The 22364-nt window shown below is 47.1% G+C and overlaps 10 protein-coding genes across 10 annotated transcripts; 4 read left to right on the top strand and 6 right to left on the bottom strand.

The window, feature by feature from the left end:
- Positions 1 to 238: 238 nt before the first annotated feature.
- Positions 239 to 2216, bottom strand: B0J16DRAFT_282635 (uncharacterized protein). Its single transcript, XM_046123973.1, has 4 exons — positions 2072 to 2216; positions 1497 to 2015; positions 1312 to 1446; positions 239 to 1257 (listed from the first exon to the last, which is right to left on the bottom strand). Exons 1-4 carry the CDS (start codon positions 2126 to 2128, stop codon positions 478 to 480), a joined length of 1491 nt encoding a protein of 496 aa, XP_045986689.1. The 5' UTR covers positions 2129 to 2216; the 3' UTR covers positions 239 to 477.
- Positions 2217 to 2828: 612 nt separating this feature from the next.
- Positions 2829 to 3428, top strand: B0J16DRAFT_411453 (uncharacterized protein; the record flags this gene model as incomplete). Its single annotated transcript, XM_046133234.1, has 1 exon — positions 2829 to 3428. One exon carries the CDS (start codon positions 2829 to 2831, stop codon positions 3426 to 3428), a length of 600 nt encoding a protein of 199 aa, XP_045986688.1.
- B0J16DRAFT_282632 (trimeric LpxA-like protein) lies at positions 3378 to 4522 on the bottom strand. The gene is made up of 3 exons (XM_046123972.1): positions 4279 to 4522; positions 3984 to 4226; positions 3378 to 3931 (listed from the first exon to the last, which is right to left on the bottom strand). The coding sequence occupies exons 1-3, from the start codon at positions 4380 to 4382 to the stop codon at positions 3571 to 3573; spliced, it is 708 nt and encodes a 235-aa protein (XP_045986687.1). The 5' UTR covers positions 4383 to 4522; the 3' UTR covers positions 3378 to 3570.
- A 513-nt stretch (positions 4523 to 5035) lies between these two features.
- B0J16DRAFT_333735 (uncharacterized protein) lies at positions 5036 to 5852 on the bottom strand. Its single transcript, XM_046126869.1, has 4 exons — positions 5830 to 5852; positions 5700 to 5781; positions 5468 to 5647; positions 5036 to 5415 (listed from the first exon to the last, which is right to left on the bottom strand). Exons 2-4 carry the CDS (start codon positions 5720 to 5722, stop codon positions 5262 to 5264), a joined length of 357 nt encoding a protein of 118 aa, XP_045986686.1. The 5' UTR covers positions 5723 to 5781; positions 5830 to 5852; the 3' UTR covers positions 5036 to 5261.
- Positions 5853 to 8858: 3006 nt separating this feature from the next.
- Positions 8859 to 9929, top strand: B0J16DRAFT_333731 (uncharacterized protein). The gene is made up of 3 exons (XM_046126868.1): positions 8859 to 9327; positions 9382 to 9663; positions 9721 to 9929. Exons 1-3 carry the CDS (start codon positions 9065 to 9067, stop codon positions 9788 to 9790), a joined length of 615 nt encoding a protein of 204 aa, XP_045986685.1. The 5' UTR covers positions 8859 to 9064; the 3' UTR covers positions 9791 to 9929.
- A 1014-nt stretch (positions 9930 to 10943) lies between these two features.
- On the bottom strand, positions 10944 to 12201 carry B0J16DRAFT_333728 (kinase-like domain-containing protein). The gene has a single exon (XM_046126867.1). It carries the CDS (start codon positions 12112 to 12114, stop codon positions 10993 to 10995), a length of 1122 nt encoding a protein of 373 aa, XP_045986684.1. The 5' UTR covers positions 12115 to 12201; the 3' UTR covers positions 10944 to 10992.
- A 382-nt stretch (positions 12202 to 12583) lies between these two features.
- Positions 12584 to 13886, top strand: B0J16DRAFT_411449 (uncharacterized protein). The gene is made up of 4 exons (XM_046133233.1): positions 12584 to 12806; positions 12859 to 12983; positions 13030 to 13382; positions 13436 to 13886. Exons 1-4 carry the CDS (start codon positions 12605 to 12607, stop codon positions 13854 to 13856), a joined length of 1101 nt encoding a protein of 366 aa, XP_045986683.1. The 5' UTR covers positions 12584 to 12604; the 3' UTR covers positions 13857 to 13886.
- An 880-nt stretch (positions 13887 to 14766) lies between these two features.
- B0J16DRAFT_316459 (uncharacterized protein) lies at positions 14767 to 16013 on the bottom strand (the record flags this gene model as incomplete). Its single annotated transcript, XM_046125312.1, has 2 exons — positions 14767 to 15512; positions 15608 to 16013. The coding sequence occupies 2 exons, from the start codon at positions 16011 to 16013 to the stop codon at positions 14767 to 14769; spliced, it is 1152 nt and encodes a 383-aa protein (XP_045986682.1).
- Positions 16014 to 18093: 2080 nt separating this feature from the next.
- Positions 18094 to 20984, bottom strand: B0J16DRAFT_300394 (uncharacterized protein). Its single transcript, XM_046124559.1, has 2 exons — positions 20533 to 20984; positions 18094 to 20487 (listed from the first exon to the last, which is right to left on the bottom strand). Exons 1-2 carry the CDS (start codon positions 20970 to 20972, stop codon positions 18198 to 18200), a joined length of 2730 nt encoding a protein of 909 aa, XP_045986681.1. The 5' UTR covers positions 20973 to 20984; the 3' UTR covers positions 18094 to 18197.
- A 164-nt stretch (positions 20985 to 21148) lies between these two features.
- B0J16DRAFT_333724 (uncharacterized protein) lies at positions 21149 to 21649 on the top strand. The gene is made up of 2 exons (XM_046126866.1): positions 21149 to 21261; positions 21313 to 21649. Exons 1-2 carry the CDS (start codon positions 21189 to 21191, stop codon positions 21600 to 21602), a joined length of 363 nt encoding a protein of 120 aa, XP_045986680.1. The 5' UTR covers positions 21149 to 21188; the 3' UTR covers positions 21603 to 21649.
- Positions 21650 to 22364: the final 715 nt, after the last annotated feature.

Below are 22364 nucleotides of genomic sequence, written 5' to 3'. Positions count from 1 at the left end.
AGCCCCGATCGCGAACTTCACTGCGCCACCACGTTTTATTGGCGAGCAATTAAATGTAATCGTCATAGCAGATTATTTGTCTCTGTTTGGGAGTTTGAGGTAAGTTTTCATCGAGATAACGGTTTCTTGGAGGTTAGTTTAGGTGACATCGTGGTAGTAAATGGTTATCTTACCACGAGTTTTCACTTACACCAACGTGATATCATCAAAATCGCTCATCTCTCCTTGTTAGAAACTTCAAAATGGCTCGAGATGGTCATCTAGTGGAGGCTGTGCAATATCGTACTATGTGTGCTTGAATCCTTCTCGTCTGTACAAGCCAGAAACCTTGCCTCAACTTCCCATGACCAACCAGGATTGGATGCATCACCAATACGAAGGAAGACGGTATTACTCTGTTAGAATACATTTTTTACTACAAGAGTTATTCTTGATTTGTCTATCACTCTTCAAATCTCAGTCCGAGGCTAAAGCCCTCTACATAACACAACATTCCTCCGCAGGCTGCTTATCCTTCGAACCCACAGTGATCGCACTTGCACCCTGAGCAACCAACACGTCCTCTTGTTCAGGTGACACAACCCTTGGTGCCAACCTCTCCTTCAACTCAGCAAACTTATCCATCCACCAGTACCCAACTTTGTCCCAGCACGTCACCATCCAATCCTGCTGATACTCCTTCATTAGCTCGTCAAGCTGTGCCTTCAGGCCTTGTTCCTCTGTAGCAGCCCAAGCAATAGCCAGCGCGAGTGGCACATGGCTTGCGCCGAGGGGTCGGTACTGACTTATCCTTTGTGCCATGGAGACTACTTCTGAAGAACATAGTGCAGCTTCGCCTACTAGAGCGAGGTTGTAGGGATCGAAGGCTTGCATTAGAGCGTTCATGATAACAAGGACTGTTAACATGACCGAGTATGCCGAGTTATATGACCGTGATAGACGGAGTTGCATTGGCGTGGGCTGATATCCGGGTTCCCACGTAACAGCTTTGACGATCTCAGAAACTTTGCGCAGGTCCCGACATAGCCTATGATAAGCACACGTAATCTCCATACGATGTATCTCGGGCTCATTGATGAAGTCAGGTAGTCTTCCAAGATTCCTTATCGAGAGACTTGGGATACCGGCGTCTTGGCCTTCTTGTTCTCTGTGTCGAGTTTCGGCTGGGGTGGGAGGGTTGTTCTTCTTGAAGTTGTCGAGCATATCCCAGAACCACTTTTCTAACCTGACTTTGGGGTTTGAAATGCTCTCGATGATCTTGGAACTTATTAGTTGGGGTTTTGAGGAGGTGAGAGGGAGGTTTTGACGTACTACTGGGACGCAGAATGTTAGAATCATCTCTGTTTCGAAGCCTGCTTTCCAGTTCTCTCGTGCTGCTGCTTTGAGCAGATATGCTAGGCCCTGGCCATGACTTGTATTCGGATCATCATCTCTTCCTAACCAGCCCTGAAAATTGTCAATCTTCATTCAATATTGTAAAGAAGGGTGCTACAAACCTGACAAATCATGATGAGATACACAGCACACATGGTCTCAGGCATCATCGCTTTAGCCGGGTTATTTAAACACATTCTCAACGCACCCAGAGCCTTGCCATATTTAGTCAACGCATCAATGGTCTGATAACCCTGCGGCATATGCAATGTCGAAAAGGTTGTAGCCAACGCATCAGCCGAGGCATCAAGGGCTTCATTCCTCCCCAATCTCGCAGGAATATGTCTTAGAAAGTCTCCGTAACAAGTAATATCATATCGTAGATCTGTAATTTCCAGTCTTGATACCAACGTGTGGGTTACTTTGGTCGTCGGATTGCTCGGAACTTTAATCAAAGCTTGTAACGGTGACGACGACTTTCGTGAACTGGAGTCACTATCCGTGTCGACGATTTGAGGCGTTGAGCTGCTCGAGCCGTGCTCTAGAGTTCTGACTTTGAACTTGTAGCGCTGTTTACCCACATTTACACAGGCAATGTCGAGTCTCTCGCAACGAGCACATCTCGGTTGAGCTTTATCGCACTATTCCCGGTGGTCAGATCCATGTCCCTTCCGCCGATCAGACGGACAAGACTCACCTTCTTCTTCTGCTTCCGACAGGCATCGCAGCCTTTGTAAGACGGAACACCCGGCATTTTGTTTTAGTTTTAGTCAAGCGGTCAATATAACCCAAAATAGTCAAGATTTAAATGAAGCGAGCGGTGGATGAAGGTGATATTTAGTTAAATCTTGGTCTCTACGCCCCGCTTTGTTGTGTCCAAAAGGCTCAATTGGGCTGAATTGGAGAAGTGCCAGGGTTCAGCCTTAGAGACACAATCTGGGGCATCTGATTGGATTTGCTCCACAGAAGGATGAGATGGAGCGCAGCGTTTTTCCTTGTTGGGGATAGCGTTGAATGCTTGCTGCAGGAGAATGAGGTTTCTAATTGAGGCATCCTCCAACATGCATCTCATTCGACCGTTGACTCCGATGCTTAATGAGCTTGTGGACTATCGGTAGCGAATCAATCGAAGACAAGATGTCGATCCAAGGCATATTGATATCGATTATCCCGAGATCAGCGGTTCTGCGTGAGATGCTCAGCCCTGTAGTGCCATGTAACCGCCACGTTGCCACCATGGCTGTGCATTAGATGAGATACGTAGATCGTTGTACAACCTCAGTCGCGGTATGGATATGTTTTCGGAATACTGCTTATACGATGTTAAAATTGCATGTTGATAGGGTGTTCTTGATTTGAGTATAAATCTGGTCGAAATCCTTCTTGGCTCCCTGTAGATAAAAGATATATCCAATCAATCACCTCCACATCTCTTTCCTGATACGAAATTCATCATGAGAGAACTTTTGAATAAAGTTTTGTACGGGTCATCAAACCCCCAAGGCGTCTCTGCCAATGATGGCTCTCAATCACTCCTTGTCCGGCCTCACCCTAATAACGAGGACATCCTCTTCATCACCCCCACTGGCTTCCCCAAAGACGCACCTCCCCTCTACACAATATCTAAGCGCCCAACCAATCCCAGTTTCCTTGTCCATCGAGGCCCTCCAGCCCCTAATAGCATCATTGCAACAGCCTCCATGCACATAAGCACATCAACAGTCGATATGTCGGTGTACAATCAGCCCATGGTCATCAAATACAGCTCCATGAGTGGCAGCTGGTCGTTTGATACACACATGGGAAGGTTTAAATGGAAACCGAATCAGTACACTGGATCAGGGTTTGAGTTGTATGATGGACAGGGGAATAAGATTGCCAAGTATGGGAGTGCTGGGTTGATGAACCTTGGGGAGAAGCAGGTTAGCATTTATGTGCCTGGGGATGAGTTCTTTGTTGTTATGGTGTTGTTATCTGCTGTTGCTTCGAAGGAGTTGGCTGGGGTTATTGATGAGGTAGTTGGTGAGGTTACTGGTGCATTGCTGGGCGCTTAGATGCACACGTTGAGGTTCTTGTATCGGAAGCGACGGCGTTAGGTGAAAATGTACATTTAGAAAACTTCCTCATTAACTCAAAGTTATCTTACCCCCTCCTCATCTGCCTTCCCTCCTATCGTACACAGAAGGATGCCACGTATCATAATCCATCTTCGTCTTCATCCTCCTCCTCAATCACATCATTCTTCGGAACCTCCTTCAAACTCCGAATAAACTTCGCTGGCACACCACCCACCAGCGTCTCCGGCTCAACATCTTTATGGACAACTGCGCCTGCAGCCACCGTCGCTCCTCTTCCAATAGTGACCCCCGCTAGGATAGTCACCCTCGCTCCTATCCAGCAATCCGCTTCGATACGTATAGGCAAGGAGTAAGATGTACCCTGTGCTTCTTTGCGGCCTTTACTATCTGTTGGGTGTGTTGTAGTGCAGATGCAGACGTCGGGACCTATGAGAACTCCATCCCCGATGGTGACGAGAGCGTTATCGTAGATGGAGACTCTGTTTGTTGCAGTCAGTTGGCATGGCCAATCAAGAAGTTGGGTTAACTTACTGTCGGTTAATGTAGACTCCACTACCAATGAAGGTATTACAGCCCCAGATAACAAAGAAAGGCGGCTCAATGGAAACACCCTTTCCCATCTTGCCCAACATCTCCTTCGCAAGCGCCATGCGTCTCATCTTCAAAGACGCAAGAGTCATATCATCCGGGATGTCATCATTGTTGAACGTGCGTAATTTTCTCATTACGCCTAGCTTAAAGTCACTAAGTTCCCGTGAATTGCTAATATCAAGGCTACGCGTATCAATTAGCCATCATATCGTTAAAAGATAGGAGGTGGTCTCACTTCATGCCACTGATCATCTTGCCGAATTCATCGCACCACGGAACGGGTATGTCACTCTCCCGTATCTCCACGATCCGTTGTGGATCTTTAATGGTCGCGGCCATTGTTTCAGATTTTCATGCAGGTGGTTCTGCTTCTGGTCGAGGATGGAAAATGGGATTGGTTGAGGGGGCGGTGAAGGAGTTGGATCAAAACAAAATGCGCGTATGTCAGGTCATTAGATTAAAATTAAACTCGCCTAGTTAATGATCGGCACAGAATATCACCTGTTGATAACAGATAGTTGATTGTTGGACCCCTAAAAACTTGAGGAAAAAGCCTGGTGGGTCTTTTAAGGTTACTCTTTGCTGTTGACGGTGGCCAATCAGGATTGAGGAAAGCTACAGCACAAACGCTTGCTGCTGAGTTCAAGATATCCATATTTGTATGTTTATCTATACTAAGATTCAATACTTAGTATAGTTCTCCTAGTCTTAGACAGCTATGTCTGGTTTGTAACTCAAACATTCGGCCAGGGTAAATGAGTTTAGCCTCCATTACAATCCATAGTTTTGTCAACCAGATCGGATGGACCATTGGACACAACTTCAATAATAGTTACAGTAAGTGATACTGACCGAGTTCTTATTACCATTCATTAGGCACCAGAAGACTGAGGTATCTTGAGCTGCACTAAGGATTTCTGCACTCGTAACCCAGGCCATCGAATTGCGTCTTGAAACCCCCCGTATTTGCACGACGTCGCTGGATGTTTCATCTTGATTTGCTTGAATATTGTAAAATAAGATGCAATCCGTAACTTGAGCCGCAAGAGACTTTACATTCGTTGAATTCTGTCCTGAAATTGTGCTGAGCGGCATGCTCTCATCGTCGATGAAGGACCTGATATTAATCAAGTTGCCTCTCGATATAAATTTGTCATTAAAGAGCAAGAACAGTATCTCTGTCTCGCAGATATTATAGCTAAATGTGTCGTAATCATATCACTGTCTATCGGAAATAAAAACCGATTTGCATAACGGACAGTCCTCGTGACGTTCTCGACGTAACGAATCGGCGCATCTCGTATGGAAAAGATGGTCGCACGATAACCTTCGAACATTTTCTTCGCCCGGAAGAGACTGCAAACAAACCCCGCTATAGAATAATCAGCACTGACTCAAGATGTGAGACGAAAATTATGACCTACCAGACTTCTGATGTACTGAAATGGGAATCCCCTCTATTCCTTCGCCTCCAATCATATCTATGTTTTCTTGGTTGCCCAGCTTCAAGTCTCGACGGCGTTATAGCCTCTGTGAATCTACTCCTCCAAGTCTGTCTTGGTCGACCGCGGTGACAATAAAGTCTCGGTAGCTTGACCAATATTCTGAGATGGCCATGTCAGTAGTGAGCATAAGTGACAAAACGTGGAGTCTTACATGACTGATATTAATATAAGCATAATCCCACCGAATAAAAACCATGGTAAGTGCACTGTTGGGGCCCTGCATAAAACAACCTCTTAGCTTATCAGATTGCCTGAGCGTGGCTTTGAGATGGTGCGCTTACATATTGTTTCTATAATATTTTGTGATGATGGGTGTTGATGATCACTGGCATACCCACCGCCAGTTGCAGACTGTCGAAAGAGAAAATCTTGTCACACTTGGGTATCATGCATTTGTGTCTCGAATGTCGACAGCTAGACAGGAATGATAGGTCGCATAAGAGTGTCAGTGTCGAAATTGACTGCCAGAAACCTGTGTCCGTACATATGGCAAAAGTTGGAAAAATGACGAGGAAGAAAAAAGAGGCGACATTTCCCCCCAATATCAACCTTCCCACGGGATCATCCATCAGCCAAAGAGCAAAAGAGCCAAGGGATAGGCATCGCCAGCACTGCCACCTGCCAACCCAAAAGCTAAACCCAACTCAGACACTAGCGAGAATGCCCAGAGTTTCCAACATGCGACAGTTTGAGTTGACTGAGCTGCTTGCCTCACAAAAGTGGTCGAAAATTACTACCAAGCTTGATGACGCGTTCAGGTGCTGGGATTCCCTATAAACTGGGACCTTTTAGGGACCTTTTCCAGTGAGAATACGGTTTCACGGTTCTTCTTTTTTTCTCAGCGTGACTGGGTTTGTCGTAAAATTGTGGATGCGCCAAGGGTGCTCTTAATCTTGGGTCCTGGCGCCAAGTCGGCATTGTGTAGGATATCCGGTATTAATTCTAGGCAAAGGGGAATAAACTTTTTTTTCCTTCCTACTTTCTTCCTGCATGATCCTTTTGTCCGAGGTTTCCTTAAAAGGGTCTAATCGTCTGATTTTCGTATAGCTGCCGGTTCACTGTGAGAGGGTAGATACCCACTCAGACATGGAGACTGTGGGCAAACAGTATTCCGGCCGCTGACTAACATGACAGTATCGCTGGTGGCAGTGAGTCCATTGGTAGAAACGAAAGGGTAGCTAAAGTGCCAAGATACCAAGGCTTGTCGAAAGATAATCACCAAGAATTCGGATCATGCACCCGAGTCATGCTGCACAGGCCTTTGTCGGTAAGACGAGTCGCCCAGAAATTGATACAAGATGGAAAGCCGTTATCCGTATATAACAGAGAAGATCGTCTGCATTATCGAAATGACGCTGAGCTTTGCCAACCCCGACTCGAATCTTGTCGTCCGAACCATGGACTGCCACTTGTCACTCTTAGTTCCCGTCCAAGAAGGTGGTGTACAAACTAGCCAGCCTTGACAGTTGACCGCATTGTACTGTCTAATGTCGGTATTTGTTCTCAAGATGGATACGTTCACTTCACCATTGCTCTGGTAGACCATTCTTGTCGAAAACACCAAGATTCTTGAAAGTGTTGATTCAAAGGGCAATGTTGAAACACCCCACACTACAACTGAGATCTTTTTCCAATTCCCGAGAAGCCTTGACCGAAGAAGTCTAGATTAGAATAAGGTTCGACCCACTGATGTGCGTCGCGTCCCCAAGATATATGAGTGCCGTGCGCACAGAACAGATCAGGATTCAGTTAGTGTGTATCTGTATACCTAGGGTCGATCAGCAGGTATGAGAGACGTGTTTGAAAGAGTCCAAGGGCCACTCAGTGGCAATTATTACGAACATAGCTCGAACTGCAGCATACGTATGACTTAATTGCTTATTCCTCTCGGGTATTGAACTCGTGGTTGACCATATATCATCGGCCACGATAGGATCCCAATGGCTAGCCTGGCCTTAACAACAATTACCTATCCTGGTCAAAGATCAGAGTGAAAGTCCATTGTTAAATGTTCTTCTATCGGTCGGTCCAATAAGTAAATGTCCAAGCGTTTGCGATCTCGGAGTAATTGTTCTCACATCGGATATCGGTGCTCGAGAATTATGAGAGGCACCATGGCAGGTAATTCACTGCACAATTACAACGTGGCTATTTAGCCAGCTCTTATGTTTTATCCATCCAGCATTGCCTCTGCATCTCAACAAAATTGACAATCAGTCAAGACACAAGCCACGGTACCCATGCCCGTCCCGCATCGCGAAATTAGAGGACACAGTACATCCAGTTTGATTTACATGTGATAGCCACAGGGGTCCTCCAGAGACAAGGGTCAAATCCTTATCTTAAATAATTATCGTTTATCTTCCTATCTCTTATCGATTGCAGAACGGAATGATAAGCACGTGTCAAACCTTCGCGTCGCGTCTACCCTGAACCAAACTTTGCAGATATCAATAGGAGAATAATTCCGGTGGCACAACGGATAAAAGCTTGGATTCTCTCATGTTTATTTTATTTAACTTGGCGCCAACACGGTTTGAACGGCTATTGTACTCAATCGTTTTCCTTGCTTCAATGAGAGTACCGTTTGCCGTGAACCAAGCATAGGCGGCGTCACAGCGTCAGGGCGTCAAGCAAAATGACGCAAAATTCCTTTAGCGAGGACGCTAGGCCATAGGCTTTCCCTTCTCACTGTGAAATTGAGTCGTCGGAGAAGTTACACTTTTGAGAAGCGTCAATTGAATCTCCCTTGAATAAGTCGCGATAGACGATGCAGATAAATGCGGAAGGATTCAATGTGCGGCACTGTACCCCAGATTCTTTGATGATCGTCGCCAAGATAACAAGCGTTGGTTGTCTCCTCCCACGCGAACAGGAACAGCCGCAATTGAAAGGTTGGGGAACAGACTCAAATATTCCGCATGCATTGATCAATTGTACAACCATTACCATTACCCGTAAGCGAGTCATACCCCTCATTCGGAATGTGACGCTCTGCCTCTTACTCTGGAGTGAAACCTGATTATTTGTCTAACCATCACTAGCATCAATATTCACAGCGCCGATAAAGATAGTGGACCATAGCTGAGCCCATGTGGTGTAAGTGATTGGTGCCGTTTAGTTCCCTACGTGAATGCATGTACCTTGCATATGACGATACTATACCGGTTAATTAATTACCGCTTGTGCTGCTGTCCAATCCCTTATGCCATGTGTGCTTCTTGGCGTTGTGCTTCTCCTCTGAGTGTGGCTTGCACGTGCGTCACTCGAGAGCTTCCCTTCGGTTAGTTTACACGGGCTAAGGTCCGCCCAAATTCTTGTATCCGAACTGGGCTTGGGAAAAGCAAATGGGGGATGATGTGAGGGAGGGTTGGTTCAAAAAGAGACCTGTCTGCTGTTCTTTTGCAGATCTTCAGCTCCTTGTTTCTTTTCAAGGTGTAACTCGACACCCTCTTGATCCTCTCTCTACCTTAGTACCTTAAAACACGTACGCAAGTCAATCGCCAAGTGGGAGCAATGGAACAACAAGCGACTTCCCCATCCCCATCCCACATGCCGACATGGCAACACAACGAAAAGGAAAAGGCGGCCATGTCGCACCCTCCTGCGCATTTGCTCGAGAAGGGTTTTGAACCTCTTGACGCAGACAGAATGGACCTACGATGTATTTTCGCCAACAGACTCATGCCCGTCGCTTTCGCACTACCATGGATTGCCAGCATGTTAATATCCTGGATTCCTTTTACCAAGATTTCTCTTTTTGACGCGCCCGACTTTCTGTAAGTTCCCTGTATCCTCATCAATTAATTGCGACAATTGACTGACTCTTGTAGCATTCTCGCCGCCCTTATCAGCACCATCGAAGTTCTTAGCATTATCGCAGTCTTTATCTACACCTCCCTTCGCTCCGATACCGAGTCCCCCCTCAAGGAGAAGGTCTACCGAGCGTGGTTCTGGTTCCTATTTATTAGCCCTTTCATTACTGGTACCATGGTAGTTCTCATGGCGAGCGATATTTCTTGCGACCCTGAAGACGACTTGGACATGCATCAGCCCATTTGCCAGGTGGGAATCCGTCTTATCAAGGCCACTGCTTTGTGTCGCGCAGGCATAATGTGAGTCCCTCAATTGATGCCCTCAATCTACCGGCACCTGAGACTAATTGATCGCAGCGCTACATTCCTTTTCGCGACATCATCATGGCTAGACCAGCGACCCAAGCGTCACGCTACTTACCTGTAAACCCTGTTTTTAGTCAATGGCGTCACGACTCTTCTTTTTGTATAACGACGTAAAGCATTACATAAATAGTTCAAGTTCAACACGATACCCCCAGGAAAGCATAAATAAATTAATTCAACAAACCAGAATCAGAACCCCGCGTGAACTTTATCTTGTCTCTTTGCCCAGTCTTCGGTTCAATTGTGCCGATAACCTTCGGGAGCCAACGAGCCGGAAGTTTGAATGACGCCAAGGTTTTCCCTCTTGTCATCCGAGCTACCCGTATGGCCGGCTTTCTCTCAACTCTTTTTGTCGCGACAGACTGCGTCGCATCGCTTATTCTCCCACTTACCGGCGTCTGTCGCAAGCGTTCAAGTCATGCGTTCTTAGGCCACGCAAACTCTGTTTTTAAGCATAACGGTCAGGTCACTCTGACAAAATAATTATCGCAACCAACTTGGCACGCAACCGTTCAATTGAATAGCACACCTAACCCATTGTGTTCCCGTTCCTGTTCCTGAACGGGAGCTGCCGCATGCGGCTCGATTCCTTCCATGGCATTCTTCTCGTGTGCTCGCTTTCTCAACCTGGCTAGACTTATCTGTACTGTGCCTCTCAACAGATTCGGCGGCTAACCTCTTTCAAGCCTCCCGGCAGTCAACGGTATAACTCCATACCGAGGATGTATTCCGTTATCCGTGCTGTATTTAACCTTTTTGTGCCTTGGTTTTGTGCCCATGATTAACTGCCGTGAACCCTGGCGACAGCGGGGAGGGTAACCTTCTAAACAGGTGACCCAGGTTCACCATCAGGCTGGAATGGGCGGCGTTTCGCTTTGTGGTGGGATAACGCCAAAAGATGCTTGTTTCGTATTAAATACGTCACGAACTGTTCATAACCAGGTAAGGTTATTCTCCCCGGAGTATTTGTCAAAGTTTCGAATTCGTGCCTGGATGAAAACATTCCAGTGAGGCCATGATCTCGGTTCTTCGGATTCCGTTCATAAAATATCGTTCGTGTGTTTCATCTGCATAACCTTATTCCATATCCGCGGAGATGCGACAGTAAGATCATCGGGCTTATCCGTGCTCGAGGCGGTTAGCATCCGATCTGGGCATGTCTCGATAGGCACGAGGATCAGGATCGGAATTAATAGTGAATCAGGTGGGACCATTGTCCTATCCAATTACCGAAAACCCTGATGTATGTATTCGTGAAGAATGCTAAACTCCCAGCAACTCAAGACTTCCATGATCCATAATGGCAGCAGAAAACCTCTCCGCCATAGCAAAAACAGCATCATCAGGTTGCATAGCCTGCGGTGTCATGGCCCAGAGGAATCCTTGCATACAATATCTCCTATAGTCTCCCCAGATATCATCCCTCGTCATCTTCGGACCTCCCTCCTTGTGTAAAGCCTCCAGATAGATCTCGACCAGCCTCTTCTCATGCTCTCGTCGGTCTTCTACCGTCAAGCAACCTGTGAGGAAATACGAAACGTCCAGAACAGATGGACCGTACTGCAGACCCTGCCAGTCGATGAATCCAGGAGTACCGTCTTTGAAAATGAGCGTGTTGCCGATGTGATCGTCTCCATGGATGAGAGAGAAGTATTTTTGATCGGCGTCTGCGAAAGTCCATAGGGCTCGGAAAGCACGTTTGATACGATCTGGGTCCAATAGTTCTCTTGCGACAGGTGGACGGACCTTGTCGTCTCCAAATCGTGCTCCCCAAGGTGCTGGTTCAAGTAGAGCCAGAATAATATTCCGTACCGGATTTTCCAACTTCGCTCCGTCTTTTCCAAATAGCCAAGGATATTCTTCCTCTTTAGTGTTCCATGTCTTTGCATGAAGACTAGCCAACTGCTTTAGTCCCTCGCCGACACGCTCAGGCGTCCATGGCTCGAGCATCGTTCCGAAGGTAGCTTCGCTGGACACATCGGACATGATAACGATGCCTTGCCCGTTAACAGTGTCTGTACCCGCGAACCAGATTCTTGGCAACAGCATATTCGTGTGAGGCGCGACATGGTAGTAAAATTCCGCTTCGCGACGATACGTTGCCCACATTTCGGGAAATGCTACTCGAATTGCTGGGTTGAAACCACCCTTGACGACGACCTTGTTAGAGATTTCGGGTTTCACATTGTCGTCGAACGTGAGGTTGAGAAAGAGCTTGGAAGCAGTGCCGTGGATGACCGATGTGATCTTGAACTGAGTAACGGTGACGCCAAGAGCGGAAGATAACCATGCAGATGTGACTTCTTCAGGGGTCATAGGCAGGGAATTGTCTGAATCAAAGTCAGCCCGTAGGGGCTTTGAGCCTGTTACCAAAGACTCGGACATTATGTGTAAGGCCTCAGAGGTGACAATGAGATAAACTGATAAAGTGAGCTGAGAACAAATGCCGGCAGATCATGTCGAGATTATATACCCTTGTGTATGGACCAACAAAACCTGATAGGTCACTTCCGCAGTCCAATAGCTGAGTAGAAGGAGTCATGCTGTTGGTTCACCCTGGTCATGACCTGACGGGAGTTGCATCCGCGTGGGTCTTGTTAGAATTCAGACTCCAATCAAGTAGTTATTCTCACGAAAAGGATCCGAGTAAAACTGAAGCGAAAGTCTATTGCCGAGAATGTCATGTTGTTCAGGATCAGAATCCCTGATATCCCCTAAGCAGTAGTGTCGCTGTCAGAAATTAAGGTTTTCTATATGCGGGACGTTAATCCTGGTAATTGGCAATATATACGAGGACAAATACAGTATATTCCTACGTTGCCCAGTTCAATTTCTCTCCTTATCAGTGATTGATCCAAGTCCGACCTTTGGAACCATGGATGCCGCTGTCAAAATATACAATACATCTGTCATACCGCCACCAGATGGCATCGTATCAAACTTCGACAGGACGCTTTCCAGCGTTCAAATAGCGACCATTGCGGTATTTGCGGTGACTTACTTCTTGGCAACTCTCAGTCTCGGTATCCGCTATGCCACTAGCGTATTGGTTGTCAAAGAATGGGAACTGGACGTTGGTAAGTGGTCTCTTGCGCTATACGTAGCCGTTCAAAATCTAACGTGGCCAAGTACTTATTACACTCGCTTGGGGAACGGCGTTGGGATACTTCATCTCTGTATGCCTCATGATGAAGTATGGATGGGGCTCACATGCCTGGGATGTCACCCTCGCTGAGATGGTTCACTACAACAAGGTAAGTGCTCATGGCCAACGAATACACTGTTAGCTGACCCTCTTAGTATCTATCACCAACTACTTTGACTTACATGTGGAGTCCGACCTTGACCAAACTATCCATCCTATCAGTTCTGTATCGCATCAGTCCAGCTCGACGTCACCAGGTCGCAGTCTACATCATCGCTGCCTGTCTACTGATTTACACGATAACATTTACTGTCCTTCTTTCAGGACCGTGTAACCCTCGAGATGTAGGTTCAGGCGTATGCTTGAACAATCTTGCTATTTCGCAAGTGGTGCTTAATATCGCAACCGACTTGTCCATCATCATTCTACCACTGCCGACTCTGTACTATCTACAGATACCCTTTCGACAAAAGCTGGTAGTTGCTGCTATTCTCTCAGTCGGCTCTGCGTATGTCGATGCCCTCTGTCCATAACGATACTGTGCTAACACTAAGGTTATAGTGTCTTAATCGCATCCATAGTCCGAGCCCCATACGTCCAGATCTTTGCCACCAACCCCGACTTTACACGCAAACAAGCCGAAGCTGGTATATGGTCTTTAGTAGAACTCAACATGGGCATCGTATGCAACAATCTGATGCGTCTGAAACCCTTCTTGAACAGATATCTGCCAAAGTTCTTGAGTTACTTGGGCCTCTCATCAGGAAAGTCGAAGCAGAAAAAGAGTGACTCGCCCAAGAGCATCAGCAAGGGAAAATGGAAGCGCAAGTCCTCTCAGGGTTATCAGCTGCATAGTATCGGGAACGGAGACAGCAATGAGAGAAGTAGGAAAAAGTCGGACACAGAGGATGATAGACTTGAGAGTTTGGGCAGGGATACATCTCATCCCAACGTCAGCAGTGAAAGGATATGGAAAGATTAACTTGCGCAGTTAGTATTATTTTAGAGGGACCTCGGAAAAAGGACCTGTATGGATTCTTAATGGTTACTTTTCTATAATTGCAGTTGTGAAAGAGATGGTCCATGATCTTCTACGTCTCTCTTCATCTGGGCTGGAGCTAGTATCTGTTCGGGCCTTCATAACGATACCACCACCTGCGAATACAACAACGAGGGGTCATCAAGTGCCGACAAATATGTACCGGGATAAAGTTTTCCACCACCTTTACACTTTGAAGCATCACGACTTCATTGCTCACGTTTTACCTTACCCTAACATAAGGTTCAGGCTGCTGCACAAAATGTCCTTTTTCATCCTTTCACCAATATCAACCATCTACAAGGGAAATTGACTGCCCAAATCATCCCACCTTTCACCATGTCTATATTCTCCTTCTTCAAGGGTCCGCCGACAAGTAAAGAGAAATCGGAGGCCAAAAAGACCAGCAAGGTACTAAACACACCTCCCCCGATAGTTGCAGACTCTCATACTTGCTGACACATTCTCTCGTAAACAAGGGACCTTTTGCTTGGTTCAGGTTTTCCACAATCTCGAAGTTCACTGTCGGTGTCTTCGACGCAGTCTCTGATTTCGCCGATTCTTACGTCAGCGTCATTGAGGATGTTAGATAGATAGTTGATCCCACGGCTGAGTTTCTCCATTCAATCGACCATGGCTGCTTCGTCGTACTGAGCCAAACCGCATAACGCAAAGGCCACTGTTACGAACTTGGGTAGAGATGACTTCGGGCTATATTGGTATTGAGGCCAGGGACGAAAAACTTTGATTACTTTATGCTTGCCTGGGCTATCATACTTTAGACACTTTACACACATTGAGTCTTCAACCTTGGACTATTCTATCTCAGCCACCATGTCTTAGAAAACACGTTTCACTCCCAAAACAACCTGTCCTTGATCCAACCGTCGTGATCAGGAAGCAGGTCCGGGTATCCAGCCGCGCCACTCATGCCAGCAATCTGAACTATAGGCCATTGGAGATCCAACACGAACTTGCACTTTACTGCGTCTTCCCGTGGCATAGTGATAATGAACTCCTGATCTGAGAGAAGTGAAATCTTGATGTCGGCTCGTACGGCGGCGATACGAGCGCCGTGATTGTCCTTATAAGGGAGGCTGTTTTCGAGTTCGTGTTTGATCTGCCTTTCGGCCATCTTCACGAATTCATTGTCGTCACCCTCTAGGGCGATCCTGTGGTTGGGCTTCTCCCATCCGCGGCGTAGCCAGTTGAATTGGATGGTGACATTAAAAGGGACCTTTGCCATATCAGTAGGCTCATCGAGTTCCGCACAAGGAGCGATGCCTTTGCAGTATAGCCCAAAAAAGGCCTGGCCCCAGTAGTGACGTAGGTCGAGGTTCATGTTCAACATGTTCCAATATTTATCAGAGCTACCGAGCTTCGCGGGGTTGGCTAAAAGGGGATACAGCTCTGTAACCATGTCCTCGCTGAAGAAGGCGTATAAGGCTTCCATGACAGCGGAGGTAAAATAGACGGTGTCGAGTTCATCGTTCCACGAGGATGGGAGAATAGAAGTCACTCGCGGGTGGCTTGTGTGCTGGAAGATGCACCCAGAATCATCTCGGCGGCGACATTTCTTTCTCTCCTCTTTTCCCGCGACTTAGGGGACATTGGCAGGATGCCTTTCGGCCTGGGTGTCGTTGAGGACTTGGATGGGTTAGTATGTGATATAACATTGCGCGGAGATAGCTTACAGTGCTTGACGAGACTGGCCACAAGTTGCAGGTTGTGATACAGTTGAACACTTGGACGCTTACAATCAAGCCAACCACCCTCTTCCAGGGCGCTCATGGGGATAAGGAGGATTATAGAGACGTGCGTAGCATCGAGTCGAAATGGTTCAAACTTGTCCTTTCCGTTCTCGTCCTTCCCAACCTTGATCTGCGAAGATGGTACCCTTCGGACCTGTGCCTGAATCTTCAAGGCATATTCGTACCTTTGGTCCTTGGTAGCTTCCAGATCGGACTTTTGGGGGGTACTGAATGCTGGGCGAGCATTTAGAAGCCTCTCGAGAGCTTCTAGCTGCTCCGGATGGGGGTTGCTGCCCAAGAAGGATCGTAGGCAGTCGTCCAGCGTCTGAAATTCGCCTCGCTCGCTCATGATTGTTGAGGTATAGCCAGCAAAACAAAGGATGGAGGAGAAGGGAAATTATTTTCTGAGGCTGAGAATACCAAATCAAAGTAGCCTAATGTTTAAGGCCAAACTTACGTAAAGCGACCGCACTGTTTTGTCACTTAGGCTGCAGGTTTGCCAGCTGGCAGGCAGCTGCCTTTACGGGCATATAGGTCTTTCGATGGCTGGGTGTGAAATTAATGGGTAGACTGGCTACGTAGGTACTACCTCCGCAGTGACATGAGCAAACTTCAAAGATGTCTTTCGACCCCGAAGAAATATACAGGTGATTCCCCCTAAAGTCGTCACGATCCTCCGTGTAGCACTCTCGATTGGCAGTTGATTGCCAGTGTCCGGAGCTACCATTCTTGTGCGGAATAGACAGCACCCTACTCGGACCCTTCACTCAGCCACCCAGGGATGTCCATCTTAGCTGCCTCAAGGAGCTGTGCTAGCCCCTCCTTGGTGATACCTTCGTGGTACATAGCGATCTTGCCAAGATGCCTGATTATAAGATCAGAGTTTTCTGAATTAAATTAGCAGGAATCTGTCATTTCCGGTTTACCACTCCTACCTCGCAATGCACCGAATTGCTCGAAAAGGGAGAGCCAGCTTTTGCTCATGTTTTCCAACTGGGAGATAAGAGTCTGAGCGTATACAGCGCCCATGGTACCCTGGGGGGAGCAGATCTTGGATATTTCCAATCGGAGATTGGTGAGTTCGTCGTCGATGGGTTTGATCTTTTGTGCGAGGGTAGGTTCAGGTCCTCCGGCACTAATGGCCTCCTCAACGAGGTCGATAATAGTCTTCTCAAGTGCCTGAGCCTGCTCGACCATTCGTATGACCTGGACGATTTGGTCGGTCGCTTCCTCCTTGCTGGACATCGTTGCGGTCTTTGCTTGCAGATGCGATGGTTGATGAAAGGCAGAAGTGTGAGAGGGAGGAGTTTGTTGATGTGTGAAGAAAGATTGCAGTTGAAGTGTGAGCATCGTCTGGTGAAGATCTTTAGGTAATTTGAAGGCTAATGAACAGTGAATCATTGTCATGAAATGTGGGTACCCACTTCACTTTGGTAGCTGCTGGCAATCAGTGGCAGCGAGTTTGCTTCCGCCTTTGGAAAACAAAGGAATTTGTTACAGTGACAGAATCTTTCAGTCAAAAAAATGAAGTGAATACGTGGGTAGAACAATCAACAAACAGTCCAGAAAAACGATGACTAAGATGAAGGTATATAATAGCGTTAACTTACCTCTCTCACTTCCTTCTGCCTCATTCCTTTTCACCACTTGCATCTAACATCTAACATCCCACACTAAACACTGAAACTTGAGACAACTGGTGAGTCGTTTGAAACCCCTGCTGCCTATCAGAGACCTCGTTATTAACTAGTAGAACTCTACAGCCCAGCATGAAGACAACCAAAGTCCCCACTGGCGCCGCGACCGCGACTATCAATGAGCAAATTCGATCGCTTGAAGCTCTCATCGACAAGCTCAGTGAAGAGGTCAATACTCTGGAAGCAAAGATCGGATCTCAGGAAAACTCACAAGCCCAAGAAGCCGAGAAGGACGCTGCCAAGATGAAAGACCTTGAAAACCAAATTGAGAACCCCAAGAACGAGGAATACGACATCGATCCCGAAGTCACCAGGATGCAAGATGCCATAATCGATGCACTTTGGGAGCTCGACCCATACGACAAGTACGGCCCGGGAGGTGAAATAGAAAAGGAACTCGACGCTTGGTCAAAGGAGCTCGACGATTGGCGGGAACATGTAGAATCACAGAAGGACGTCGATATCAATGACCCTGAATTCAGCCTTATGCCACCAAGGCCCAGAGTCACGTCACTTTTCCCCAAGGAAATGTTTCGACGGGGATAAGAGCCTGCAACTATTGTGGGAGGCTGATTGATTGTGTGGTAGCTTTTTGATCTTGTTGGTGTCCGCTATTTTTGTTCTTGCCGGCATTTGATGACGCCTCGTCGTCGCATTCACAGGTGGTGGTATTGTTATGTTATACAGCACTGAATAGGCACTAGCTCTAGTCTGGAAAGAATGGAAGGGGATGATAAGCTGTCTCTTCCATAGCTGCCGGAGCGATGCGGAAGTCAGATAGAGAGATGGAGAGTTAGCTAGCTGGCCTATTTACAAAGGAATTGAGCCGATTGTCGTCAACCCCATCCCAGTAAACGAGACAGAAACCCCCTACTTTGCTCCCTACTCTCAATCAGATCCTGAATACTACTCCTGTAACGTTGTGGTAACTTAATCTTCACGAAAAGTTCTCTAAGCTTCTCTGTGTCATCCGCCCTTGCGCCTCGAGAAAGCATGAGCTCCATCGCCCTCCCAATATCATCTACCAAAGACTCTGAGTCCAAGCCATTATCAGCATGCTGATAACACATTGCCAAGAACATATTCCACGGACTAGTATTATTGTAGATGTAGATCCCGGCATTTGGGTCTGCCCCTAAATCGAGTAGGAGTTCAACGATAGGTACCACAGGACCTTGTTCGAGATCGATTATTTGCAGTGGCGTGATCATTGCGGGTCGGAGTGCGTAGTCCAGTAGTGGACGACCACCCTTTCGACTCATCTCCGAGGGGTCCTTTTGTAAGCGGTTGGCGGTGTAGAGACATAGTCGAGCTTGTATCGCCCCTGCTAGGAAAGTCTTCTTGCGCCACTCTTGAAACTGGCCTCTCGGGGGATTCTTTCTATTTGTCCAGTGATCGCCCAAGTGAGCCAGTTGCTCCGTATTCGATCGATCCAGTTCATCCAGAATGTCGAAAACATGTTCCAAACTCCTTCCATCTTCCTTCTCTTGCTGTCTTGTAACAGCTTGTTCGATGTTGCGCGCATAGTGCATCAGACCGTCCGAAAGGATGAACAGGTGGTTGTAATTCGGTTTGTCAAGGTCTAATGTCTTGGTCAAACCGAGCATAATTCTGCAGAGAGACAGGTGAGGATCGAACTCCTCAGTAGGTCGCTTGTGGATCATAGTGTCGATGACGCCTGTGTCGAGGAAGAAGTCTCTCACCGTTCGATGGAGGAAGTCTACTTGACTCTTGAACAGCCTAGTCTCTGTTGGGTTTACTGTGACATAAAGTAGATCACTACAGCGGGCGTTCAGCCTCGTGCTTGAACGCTTGCCTATAGCCTCGACTTCAATCTTCGACAACGGCGCGGCTTTCATGGTCAAGGCGTAGTCAGGATCACCCATCTCGCGGTCAAGAAACTCGAAAGCAAGTAGAGGTAAAGCTTGTTCAGCGGCGATGACAGTTCGGAATATTCTCGTGGTACTGTCCCAGTAGATAGTCTCGATGGACTGTAGCATGTGCTCAAAGTACTTCTGCAAATCATCCGGAAGTTCGTTGAGTCTGTTCTGCAGATCCGAGTAGTTATCATCTTTGAGGAGCCCTCTTTTGAGTGAGTTGACCACGAGGTAAACCCAGAGGAATACGCCCTGCGCTCGTTGTACTATGGTGTCTTTGATCCCCGAACATCGAGGATCAACTTGCAAAAGCTTCTGGAATTTAGGATCAACGCCTAATTCTTCCTTGACGTAATTTCTTATATCTTCCCTCGTTAAGTCCTCAAGTTGTAGCTTCCACTTCACGTGGCTGAACTCTCTATCGAATGCATCCCACGGGCGACTGGACACGCATATTTTGATACAGTCAGACGAAGCGAGGACTCTCAGCGGCCCAAGCAGCTCCTCGAATGTTCCTTTGTAACGTTGCGCCCCAGCAGTGTACTCATCAAGGCCATCGATGAAGAAACAGAACCGTAATGGCAAGGAGTCTTGAGATGAGAGTGTTTCAAAAGCTCGGAATAAGGCTTTATCGTCCCAAGTGTCGAGACCTTGCTGAGAGTCGTTGATGAGGTCAATGAGCTCGGGACATTCTCTCAAGACCTGGTACAGGATGGTTTGGAACAACCCAGTAAGTGACTTCTGCATTGACAGGCCTGCATTCCAAAAGAAATGGCTCGCAGTAATGACTCTCCGCCCTCCTCCCCACGCGCGAAGTAGCGTCTGGGTACTATCATGTGTGGCGATAAACTTCATCAACGTCGACTTTCCACTACCAGCCTTTCCTTTGACCCAGAAGAAACCATGACCTTCTTCTAGCCAGTCCTTGAACCCGATTTGTCCTTCAGCGAAGACCCAGCTGAAGGTAGCCCTGTGACGGTCTTGGATTGCGCTATGCCGCTGCTTGATTTCCCTAAACTTAAGGCTGCTGAGGAAATCTTGGTGCTTCTTGACATGTTGAGCTTCATCAAGGAGATTGTCTAGATACGAGATTGCTGCCTTTGCTGCGTTGCTTGCTCCTAGGTCTTTGACGTCAATCTTGCGGATCAGAGATTCAATTGATTCGAGCTTCGCTGTGGTGTTGGCTTCCAGGACATCGTTTTGATGCCTTAGCTCACGTACCACTGCAAGAACTGACGATTGCCGAGCACTAAAAGCTATTAGAAGGATCACATCGATCAACATCAAAACTCACTGTGATGAGGTGGTTAAAGCAAGGAGCAAAGTCTGTTGCATGTTAGAAAGCTTTCCTTCCAATGCTTGGATTTCCGCATTTCTCAACCGACGAAGCATCATTGTCCGTATTGCCTCCAAAGCTCTTAGCTCTCCAGGCCTCCGACGTAGGAACCCGAGTAAAGTGATGAGTTCTGAGGCATAATCGTCACAAGCCTTGGCTGTTTTCAGTAGATTTTCGTCGATGCTCACTTGACGGCTATCCTCCGGGTCTGTTGTAGCTTCTTTGACCAAGCCGAGCAGTGACTGTAGTCGTTCTGTGTTGGTGAGAAAGTCCTCATCTTCCTGGATCAGACCAGATGTCGATTTATATGCTCTTTGTGCAGTTCTGGCTAATTTGATGCCCACCTCTGCAAATTGGAGGATATTTCCAACTAGAGCTATGGCAGCTACTTCAGCCATATCGGAAAAGGGATTCTACATGTTAGGGTTGAAAATAGAAGTCAGGCTGTGATATGTCACATTGGGAATGCCTTGCTGACCGGATCATGTGGCGGGCCGATGCAACCATGCATGTCGAGGCTGACTGGCCTTGGCGGCTGAAACGTCGCGACAGCAGATTCATTCCCATCCATTTTATCCATTTAGTATTCATATGGAACCGTTTTCCTTGAAGTCATGCACAGGACAAAAGGCAGTAGCAGCACTACACTCCTTGGTCGCGCTCCACAATGGTCTCAAGCCGACGTTGGTAAGAGCCCCATAGTTATATCGCTAGCCAATTAAGCTAATTTCGAAACAGATGAGGAGGCAGGCTTCTACAACGAAGTTCGTCAAGTCACTGGAAACATCGAACAGATACCTCTTTCCAAAGACGAACGTGTCTGGATAAGAGTGCCGGTCTCGGTTTTCTTGTCCCTTATCTACAACCCAATATCATGGCTTCTGCGTCCTCTCCACCCCGTCTTCACGACCCCTCAGGGTCTGGTCGGCTTTCTAATTGTGTTTATGATCATCTTTGTTCCTTTTTTCATCGGTTCAGGATATCTTTCTAGTATTACAAAGCCGTATCCTCAGAAATCACCACATTGAGAAAAGGAAAAACGGATTTAGTAGCACAATCACCATCACATATCAACTCCACATGCATCTTCTTTTTAGCCTTTGTGTCAGTAAAGGTTGGGCCGCATTTTGAAGAACAGGCCATCCAAGTTTCATTGTGATTCTGCCTTGCTACAAGAGTAGCTTGATTCTGCATGTGCCATGCAGAAGTCCTAAACCCAGAATGATTCTACACATATCGAGCCTCACTTCATGAGATTTGATAGTTTCTTCGAGCTGGGTGACCCTGCTACACAAACTGACCAATTCCTGGAGGATTTTGCTGTTGGTAACTTTGACCTGCTCTCGTGGAGAGCTGGCCGCTTAGGCCAACATGGACTCGTTGACCTTGGACTTCTTCATTCTCCGTTCCAAGTCGCTCTCGTAAGACCAGCTCGTAACCCTGGGGCACCTGTGGCCGATTATAGGCTTCCATATCGGGCTGTAAGATATTACAAGTGAGTATAGGCCTTGCAAAGGGAACAGTGGCTTGGTTTTCCTCGCATTCTAGCCTGATAATTCTGGCAATCAATAAAAGTTTTTATTCCTCTCCAGGCAGAGTCAAGTGGGTGATTGTGACCAGTTCGTCGCTTGTTCTGACCTATCCACTTAATTGTTCGGCGATTCTTGCCTAATTCTAACAATGTTTATTCTAAACATCACTTTCTTTTTGCAAAGCAGTTGTTCGTATAGCCGGGTAATAGCCACATGGTTACCAGCGTCCTGGTACAGTCGCATGCAACAATGTGGCGC

The sequence above is a fragment of the Fusarium flagelliforme genome (assembly GCF_020744385.1).
Source record: "Fusarium flagelliforme strain FIESC 12 MPI-CAGE-AA-0113 chromosome Unknown B0J16scaffold_2, whole genome shotgun sequence".
Classification (NCBI taxonomy): domain Eukaryota; kingdom Fungi; phylum Ascomycota; class Sordariomycetes; order Hypocreales; family Nectriaceae; genus Fusarium; species Fusarium flagelliforme.
The sequence above is the reverse complement of the archived record's forward strand: the minus strand, read 5'-3'. Positions and strand labels throughout refer to the sequence as shown.

What these genes read in the sequence shown, in the direction of transcription:
- B0J16DRAFT_282635 (XM_046123973.1), bottom strand. Translation starts at nt 2,128, where the DNA reads ATGCCGGGTGTTCCGTCTTACAAAGGCTGCGATGCCTGTCGGAAGCAG. An exon ending in GTCGGAAGCAGAAGAAGAAG is followed by an intron (nt 2,016 to 2,071) that starts GTGAGTCTTGTC and finishes CACCGGGAATAG; the next exon opens with TGCGATAAAGCTCAACCGAG. An exon ending in TAACATTCTGCGTCCCAGTA is followed by an intron (nt 1,258 to 1,311) that starts GTACGTCAAAAC and finishes ATAAGTTCCAAG; the next exon opens with ATCATCGAGAGCATTTCAAA.
- B0J16DRAFT_282632 (XM_046123972.1), bottom strand. Translation starts at nt 4,382, where the DNA reads ATGGCCGCGACCATTAAAGATCCACAACGGATCGTGGAGATACGGGAG. An exon ending in AAGATGATCAGTGGCATGAA is followed by an intron (nt 4,227 to 4,278) that starts GTGAGACCACCT and finishes TGATACGCGTAG; the next exon opens with CCTTGATATTAGCAATTCAC. An exon ending in GGAGTCTACATTAACCGACA is followed by an intron (nt 3,932 to 3,983) that starts GTAAGTTAACCC and finishes TGCAACAAACAG; the next exon opens with AGTCTCCATCTACGATAACG.
- B0J16DRAFT_333735 (XM_046126869.1), bottom strand. Translation starts at nt 5,722, where the DNA reads ATGCTTATATTAATATCAGTCAT. An exon ending in CTTATATTAATATCAGTCAT is followed by an intron (nt 5,648 to 5,699) that starts GTAAGACTCCAC and finishes TGGCCATCTCAG; the next exon opens with AATATTGGTCAAGCTACCGA. An exon ending in TTCAGTACATCAGAAGTCTG is followed by an intron (nt 5,416 to 5,467) that starts GTAGGTCATAAT and finishes ATTATTCTATAG; the next exon opens with CGGGGTTTGTTTGCAGTCTC.
- B0J16DRAFT_333731 (XM_046126868.1), top strand. Translation starts at nt 9,065, where the DNA reads ATGGAACAACAAGCGACTTCCCCATCCCCATCCCACATGCCGACATGG. An exon ending in TTTGACGCGCCCGACTTTCT is followed by an intron (nt 9,328 to 9,381) that starts GTAAGTTCCCTG and finishes TGACTCTTGTAG; the next exon opens with CATTCTCGCCGCCCTTATCA. An exon ending in TTGTGTCGCGCAGGCATAAT is followed by an intron (nt 9,664 to 9,720) that starts GTGAGTCCCTCA and finishes AATTGATCGCAG; the next exon opens with CGCTACATTCCTTTTCGCGA.
- B0J16DRAFT_333728 (XM_046126867.1), bottom strand. Translation starts at nt 12,114, where the DNA reads ATGTCCGAGTCTTTGGTAACAGGCTCAAAGCCCCTACGGGCTGACTTT.
- B0J16DRAFT_411449 (XM_046133233.1), top strand. Translation starts at nt 12,605, where the DNA reads ATGGATGCCGCTGTCAAAATATACAATACATCTGTCATACCGCCACCA. An exon ending in AGAATGGGAACTGGACGTTG is followed by an intron (nt 12,807 to 12,858) that starts GTAAGTGGTCTC and finishes AACGTGGCCAAG; the next exon opens with TACTTATTACACTCGCTTGG. An exon ending in ATTCTCTCAGTCGGCTCTGC is followed by an intron (nt 13,383 to 13,435) that starts GTATGTCGATGC and finishes CTAAGGTTATAG; the next exon opens with TGTCTTAATCGCATCCATAG.
- B0J16DRAFT_300394 (XM_046124559.1), bottom strand. Translation starts at nt 20,972, where the DNA reads ATGGCTGAAGTAGCTGCCATAGCTCTAGTTGGAAATATCCTCCAATTT. An exon ending in GCTTTAACCACCTCATCACA is followed by an intron (nt 20,488 to 20,532) that starts GTGAGTTTTGAT and finishes AATAGCTTTTAG; the next exon opens with TGCTCGGCAATCGTCAGTTC.
- B0J16DRAFT_333724 (XM_046126866.1), top strand. Translation starts at nt 21,189, where the DNA reads ATGCACAGGACAAAAGGCAGTAGCAGCACTACACTCCTTGGTCGCGCT. An exon ending in ATGGTCTCAAGCCGACGTTG is followed by an intron (nt 21,262 to 21,312) that starts GTAAGAGCCCCA and finishes ATTTCGAAACAG; the next exon opens with ATGAGGAGGCAGGCTTCTAC.